General features: G+C 39.8%; 1 protein-coding gene across 3 annotated transcripts in view; it reads left to right on the top strand.

Annotated features, from left to right (window-relative positions):
- Positions 1-534: 534 nt before the first annotated feature.
- Positions 535-8159, top strand: part of KCNH7 (potassium voltage-gated channel subfamily H member 7) — a 236445-nt gene continuing 228820 nt past the window's right edge. For all 3 annotated transcript variants that reach the window (XM_086751371.1, XM_086751370.1, XM_086751372.1), the window contains exons 1-2: positions 535-1323; positions 3324-3554. In XM_086751371.1, the coding sequence (XP_086607497.1) occupies positions 1248-1323; positions 3324-3554 (307 nt within the window). In that variant the 5' untranslated portion in view covers positions 535-1247. The remainder of the gene's footprint in view (positions 1324-3323; positions 3555-8159) is intronic.

Raw genomic sequence — 8159 nt, 5'->3', positions numbered from 1 at the left:
CCGGCCCCATGGCCCCGGCCCTGGCCTCGGCCGGTGGGGCGGAGCCCGGCGCTGGGACGCGGCTCCCGCGGCGGGGCGGCCTCGCTGCCCGCTGGGTCCCCGCCCCGGGCCAGGCAGGGGCTGCCTGGTGGAGCTCACGGACTGCCCCGGGCCCCGCACCCGCCCTTTCGGCCTCTAAGCCGAGGCTCGCACCTGCTCAGCACCCGGGGAGCAGCGCCTAGCGCCGGGGGGATCCCCCTTCCTCGGCAGGAGGGGTGCATGGGGCGAGGGGAAGTCCCCGTCTGGGTCACGCTGCGGGAGGAGGGGGCGATCCCTTCAATCGGAGAGGGGAAGGACGCCGAGGGCTTCGGTCATCCCTTCTCTCCCCGCCCCCCCCCCCCCCCCCATCGCTCAAAATCGACCCCCATTCGCACCTCCCCCCGCCCCCCCTAGACGGGGCGTGTACAAAGCTGCCTCCCTCCCCCGGCCCTCCAGCTCCCGGGGCTCCCCGGCGGGCCACGCTCAGCAGCCGCGAAAGGGCAGGCGGTGCCGAGGGGGCGGAGAAGCTGGGGCGGTCGGAGGTGGCGGGGCCCCCCCGCCGCCCGCGCCCCGGGTCCCCGCTGCCCCCTGCAGCCGCGGCGGGGGGGGGATGTGGCACGTCGCGGTGCTGCCGGGGTGTAGCCCATTCCTGATGCCGCTGCTTGTCGCTGAGTTTTGAAGAGATTTATTGGCTGGCTCTTGCCAAGCCACGCTTGAGTAATCCGAGCTGCTGCGCGCCGTGGTGAAGCCCGGAGGGGGGGAACGTCACTCCCTCTGGCAGCGGAGCAACATTAGTCTTCCAGCCCTCTAACCATCACTACAGCGTCGGAAACTGCCGGGTCACAGCCATTTGCTTTGGAAAATTGGCGATGTTTGGTGCTAGAGATCGATTACTCTTGTAATCTTCCCCCCCTGCCTCCTCCTGCTTACCCCACCCCTACCCGCCCCAGACAATAGCGTCCGAGCTCCTCCGGGAAAAAAAAATAGAAAAGACAGCAAGGAAAGAAAGAAAAAGAAAGAAAGAAAAAGAAAGAAAGAAACTGGGGGATGGATCTGACTCCGATAGGAAAAGCGTGTATCTAGAAGTGGTGCTAATGGGAAGAGATTTCCGAGCTCCAGAGAACGATGATTTGTCACAAAGGCTAGCTGGCTCGGTGCTTTGGGCTGGAGCCGTGTAGGAGATCCTTGGAGAAGTCATTGTGCACAGAATACCGAAGACCTGTACAAACATGCCTGTTCGCAGAGGTCATGTGGCACCACAAAATACATTTTTGGGTACAATCATACGAAAATTTGAAGGGCAAAGTAAGTTCTCTCTTTCTATCTATTTTGCTACAGTAGTTTTATTCTGCTTGTGACTAAATGGACAGCGGCTCCAGACTATTTTAAGTTTGTAGCTTGAAAAGAAAACCCCAGAGGTAAGGAGGGGATCCCTGGCAGGAGTAACATTGGTTTTGATCTAGAATACAGATTACCGACTTGAATTATTGGGCTTTTTTTTTTTTCTTTCCACTATTTCAATGAATAGATTTTATCTTTGACTGTGTCTATATTGTATAGCTATAGAAGTTATCTATCTTACCTTCTTCTGAACCGGTGAGATGGCTCTAAAAGCCGAGCATACGATCTTGCTACTTGTGCAATGTCTGAAAAATAAGCTATATTTGTTATTATTGTTGTTGGTTTTATCATTATTATTATTATTGTCTTTTCAAAATAGAACAGTCAGACTTTGATTTAGAGGAAACAGATAATATACAGAGGAGTTGTTAAAGGGAAAATACTCTCTTACCTTGTTGTCATGACTGCAATTTAATATAGCTGTCAAATATTTCCACTTTGATTATGGAAGCCTAAAATATCTATCAAGCCAGTGCAAATGCATCCTCAGGGAAAGTCTGTAAGATCTTTTCCAATGCAGCAGTTTACTACCTGTCGAGGAAGCTGAAGCTGAAGTGTTTTTCCTGTCCGGAACTCTGGTTTACTGTTAACAGTAAGAAGGAACACTTGATGCTTAAAATGAATTTCATTTAGAAACAGTAGTTTTTATATATGTACATTTATTTAAATATTTAGCATAATTTTAGTATCAGTCCAGTGCAAACCTTTACAGCTAACTCCAGTTTATATACTTCCTTGTACTTAAACCCACGTTACCAATTTAATATTTAGATTATTTGAGAAGAAAGTAAATATGGTGTTTGTAGTCCTAATTTATCTAACTGCTAAGTCACTGTTGCTACTCAAGTAAAGTTTTTATGCAGTAAAGAGTATATATTTTGAAGAGAATAAAGCACTACTTACTAAGTAGGCAAGTGAAGGTGAAAGTTCAGCATGATTGAAAGACAGTAGAAAAATCAAGAAAGAAATCTCCATTTTTCTCTCCAAATTTTTCTTTAAAATTTTGAAGACTTGTACTGCTAACTTGGTGTCATGTAAAAAGTCTTTTGCAAAGCAAGGGACCTACTAGTGTGATTAAGTAAGCAGAAATTCATGTTATTAACAGTAAATATATCAAAGCTGCACATTTGTAATTACAATGAGAACAGTATATTATAGTGGTAAACAGAAGCAAATTAAATAACAGTTGAAAACTTTTGAGCCTTTCTGTCAGGTAAGAGTTTGGGAAAGGAGGACGGACTGAGGCACGGAACTTCAGTAGACTGTGAAAAAATGTTTCCAACATTGCCATCCTTGGTTTTCATGTACCTTCATATTCCTTTTTTATTTTTTACTAAGGAATATTTTCTTTTATAAATGTATCATCTAAAACAATCATTATCATTGTTCTTTTCTAGATAGTTTTGTTAAAGTACTGACTATAAAATTGTCATTCACCTCAATGAAAATCCCTACAGAGCAGACTGAGCTGGTTGGACTTTATCCCAAGAAGCCTTTCACTTGAGTAGAGTCCCCCGTCCCGAGGCTCCACTTCCCCCTCAAAAGAAGCTACTAACTTTTCAAGGACTTTCCTGGAGTTATGGCTGACAGGATTGCACTCATAATCTGGGTTTCAGTGAAGCTAAAAGAGATAAAATTTTGAAGTTAAAAGGAGTTTTGCAAAAGACTTGTAAATCTAGTTTTGTTTCCTTAAAATACAACTATCTTAATCATTAATGTATTCCAAATTTATTGACATTTCCTTAAAAACTATGGATCAAATTAGCTACATTATGTGACTCAAAATCTCTGCATTTCAGGCATCCTAGTGAAAATAAGGTATTCTTTAGCATCCATCCATGCAATCGACACTTTACGAAATGTTGAGAGAGTACTAAAAAATGCATCACTTTCTTTTATTGCAGATAAAAAATTCATCATTGCTAATGCTAGAGTGCAGAATTGCGCTATCATCTACTGCAATGATGGATTCTGTGAGATGACCGGGTTCTCCAGGCCGGATGTCATGCAGAAACCTTGCACCTGTGATTTTCTTCATGGGCCAGAGACCAAAAGACATCATATTGCCCAAATTGCTCAAGCACTGCTGGGGTCAGAGGAGAGGAAAGTAGAAGTCACCTATTATCACAAAGATGGTAAGGTCTGTTTTTATTTTCAAGACTTTTTGTGTGTTTGGTTATCAGTTGATTGATAACCAGCTGTCAGTTGCTTCTGATTGATAGAGAAGTGTGTATGACCTGCTGGCCAGAGCCATTGCTGGAGTAGTGTTGTAAGTTCTCTGAAGTCCAGTGAAGTACAGCTATGTATTCCAGTATGGGAATCTGCCCTGAAAGCGCTGCATGTATAGAGTGTATCATTGTATGCTGCTCTAACAGCTGAGTGAAGCTAGCACTGCGCTTGCAACTGTTGAACCGAAGTTCTCTTCTCAGATCGTTTAAAGCAGATGTAAATCTCCTAAAGTAAACAGCCCTACGACAAAGAACAGATAACACAGGCAGCATAAAGGGGACATCCTGTGAATGATAATTTTTATGAACTGTTTCAACTCACAGGACATAGGAATAGTGTATCAGTTTCAGGGGGCTTAACTCTGCCAGCCTTACGCAATTGGAACCATACTTTGATTTAAATGCAGCGTTTTACTGGAAAAAGTACAAGAAGGTTAAAAGGAGCAAAAACTGGCCTACCATGAAGCTTATATTGGCCTGTCTTTAGCTTATAAAGAAAAGGACAAGTCTTTTTCAGAGATGACATGTTGTGAATTTGGAGTACTTACAACTGAACCACAGAAGTTGTCCTAGAATTATGTTGTCAGAGTAAAAATTTTGAGATGGCTAAACTACAAAGAGTTTCCCTGTTGTTCAGTGAAGACTCAATATGTATCTGTTAACACTATTGCTGATACAAGGAAGAATGGCTAAATCTGCTATGCTGATGCTTTTTTCCTGTTAAGAGCATAAAATGAATAATTAACTGTATTTGCAGATTAAAAAATGCATACGCATGAAAACTAATTATGACACATAATAGTTATATGTAGAGTTTTTTGTTGGTTTGGTTTTTTTTTTTCCTTCCTAATTACCCAGGGTTATTTACAGAAACATCCATCTTTCAAACAAATCTAAGTAACATATAAGTGTGGTGTACCTTATTCTGTGTCTTGCTGTGTACGTTCTTGGGAGATGGAAAAGGAAATTCATATTCAAACGCTGAGCTTAAATTAGTTCTGGAGAACTGCCGGCGTGTTGTTTGCATCAGTTTTAGAATCACATGCAATGGATGCTCTTGCATTTTAAAGTCACAGAGTTAAACCCTGTTCTTAGTAATTCTGTTGTTATCTCGGAGGGACTTAAGTAATACTGTTTTTAGCTTAGGCTGCTATAATTCAGATAGGACTCAGGCCAACCGTTCTACCCACGCTACCAATATTTAGGCATATTCTTAGCACATTCTCAGTAGAGTCCTTTATTCTTAGATCTGGTTCGGTGGTCTGGAGCAGATTTTGGTCAGGATTTGTTGTTGTAGCTGTGCCTTGAACATAGATTTCTCAGGAGGCCTGATACCCTGTGTCTTTTACACATCTAGCCTATGTTTGTGTTAACTTGGCGTGAGTTAAAAATAATATCGGAATAGGAGAATGTCATTGTTAACTTTCACAGCCACCAGCCTGGAGCACTGTTTTGAGATCTGGTCGTTTAAAAGTGCTTCAGTCTCCCAAGATTTTAGGAGGGAGGGAAAGGTGCTTAACTAAAGTACTACTTATCTGTCAATAATCATAAATTCTAAACTGCTGAATTCTGGCATCATGCAACACACCATAATCCGAGGCAAACCACAGTAAAACAGTCTGTAAAAATTGCCATACCTTTTGTAAATAGTTTTTAATTTTGAAGCATGTTATAAATGAGAGTTATGGATTATTCAGTGTAAACAATCTTATGCATAAGGTTTTTCAGTAACTTAATTTCTGTGAATAGTTTCTTTACATTACTAGACCATATGTTTGAAGATTAAGGAATTTCAAAAGCTACAGTTCTAGCCAAATTTCGGTTGAATTCTTCAAAATTTTACTGGTCAAAATGTGAACAGGACTTAATTTATGCATTATATGCAGTGCTAAATTTAAACAAATACAGGGGAATTATTTTGAATTGTAATTACAATTTAAAATATCAACTCCCAGATTACAGGCAAAAATCGGCAAAATGTAAGATGGGTGTGACACTCAAATGCGTAACTGTCTTGACAGCTTGATCATTTGTATATCTAGCCTTTTTTGTTTCATTCCATGTAATGTTCAATTGCTTTACAAAATGCGATAAAAAGATCTGAACTTTATGTGGTATCATAAAATTGAAACTACCTATATGATGGATATAATAAATGTCCGTAAATATATTCTATAGTTATTCTGAATTACTATAAAGATATACTTCACTTTTCATCTTCACTTCTTAATTTACTTCAACTTTGCAAATCTGCAAATTTGGTTTTGTAATGTAAAGAGTATATATATGTATACAGTCTGTATATAATATACTCTGTATATTTTGACAATATACAGAATGGTGATACCTAACAAGGACTTCTTCCATGTTCTGAAGCAAAATGAATTTAAGGAATTTTCTAAAAATCTGAGAGTTTAGTGTCTGGTTAGTGGCTTATTTTATACAGTGTGCTGTGAATGAATATGATAATGTTTTAAGAGGTCAGTACCAGCAGAGTTACAAATGTAACTTTCTCCATGTGAGTAATCCAAGTTACTCCAATGAACTACCCACTGCTTGACAGCTTGAGTTGACATTATATTTCATAGCCACCCACTGAATAATATTTAACATAATACTAAGCATACAGAGGAAGAAGACAGGACATGAAGGTGTGAATCGCTTGAGGTTCCACCGACGGGAGTTTCTGAAGACCATATCACGCAGTCCTGAATAAGTGTCCAGTGAATTGCAAATAAACCTTATTCCGCATCACACTATCATTTACTCTGCATGAGCCACTGATTATATTAAAATTATTTTAATATTTCAAAGTAAAGCAAATGTCAGTGGGATCATATATCCCCTCACTTATAAAGCTAATCAGAAATCCAGCAATGCAGATATCAGAATGGGAATCACTCTATATCTAACACTTTTTGTTTTTAATTCTAAATACCACCTCACGTTGTTTAAAATGTCACAGCTTTAAAGTTCAACTTAAAAGGAAATTCTTGCACTAGAAAAATAGTATTGCATACATACTGGGAATTAGGAATCTGATGTTCTCTCCTGGTCTATAGTTCACTTTTCTAGATGAAAGAAAGTGAAAGATGTTTACTTTTAAACATCTTGATGATACAACACTGAATGCTGCTGTTTGTTCATGGTTTTATTCTTTAGGCTAGATCACATGTTTGAAGAAAAGGGGACAGAAGAATGGGAAAAAAATTGTAGCAGGTTGATTTTCAGAAAATGGCAGTTGCTTGAATTTAGACTGCATTAAATATGGCAGACAGAAGATACAGTGGTCAAAGTAGAACACAGATTTTATGTATCACAGTTGTATAAATGTGTTACCTCGACTGGGCGTTTCCCTTTCCACTGTGCAGTTTGGGGAGGGTGCACAGGAGAGGGGGAACGTACTTGTTATAGCTTTGTGTAACGGTTTAGATGGCACGGAGGTGGGATGCCAGCATTATTTATGCACCCAGTAGGCCCTCTCCAAACTGCACTGGTGCCCTATCTTCACAGAAGATTTTGACATTTGCAGCTAAAAGCCTTACTAGCTCCTCTTGCACTATTTGTATCAGAAGAAGATTGTTAATACAGCCTAATTTTGGTTTTAATTTCTCCTCACTCCACTTTCCTATTGGAAAAGTATTTACACAATCCAGTCCTCTGTCCAGTTAGAGTAGTGCCACGTAGGCAATTACATAGTTACCAAAAGAATTAACTACTACTGATAAAAATGGCTAATAGGAACAGATGGACGCCAAAACTAAGGGTCCAAATGTATAGGTTCTCATCACAGAAGCAGCTCCACAAATGTCACTGGATGTACTCATGGCATTAAAGACTCAGTAAATTTCTTTCTTAATGTAAATATCCCATTTTAGAAAGAACAATAGATAAACACAGACAAATCACAAGACCTATTATTTTGAAACAGATTTTTTTTTTTTTAAGTCTTGCCCATTAGGCATTAACATCTGCTTAATTCAAAAATTATACTCTGATATCAAAGTAGCGGTATAGTATATTTCTCACTATCTCACAACTTCATTTTCACAAATCATAGCTATATGGTCTGTACTATAGTTGAAGGTAAGATATTGTTTATACAGGATATCAATTCTTATTTTAATTATTTGTAGTGAAAATGTTTGACAGCTCTTCCTTTGAGGACTCCATTTTGCAGTTTAAGTCATTATTGCATAAATCATTCTTGACAGCTGTAAAATATTGCTTGAGGTGGTAAAGCTGTAAAGCTTTTGACAGAAAAAATACAATTATTTTGGGATTGAGAATGAATATATGATAATCAGCAAGGACTGTATCACACTGAATACTTTTTTACTTCTGACTCTATGCTTTGTGGACAACAGTGGGCTATACCTAAGCTTACAGAGTATACCTGTTAAAGAGAGGTAAGGAGATCATTTAAGCTTCCCCTGTACACATCAGATATTCTGTGGATAAGAAGCACTACAGAAGAGTATAGATTTGAGCAAAGGTAAGATTAAGCAATTG

Source organism: Chlamydotis macqueenii, chromosome 6 (genome assembly GCF_036417535.1).
Source record: "Chlamydotis macqueenii isolate bChlMac1 chromosome 6, bChlMac1.mat, whole genome shotgun sequence".
In the NCBI taxonomy this organism is placed as follows: domain Eukaryota; kingdom Metazoa; phylum Chordata; class Aves; order Otidiformes; family Otididae; genus Chlamydotis; species Chlamydotis macqueenii.
Note: the sequence above shows the minus strand (reverse complement) of the source record. Positions and strands in the feature narration are given on the sequence as shown.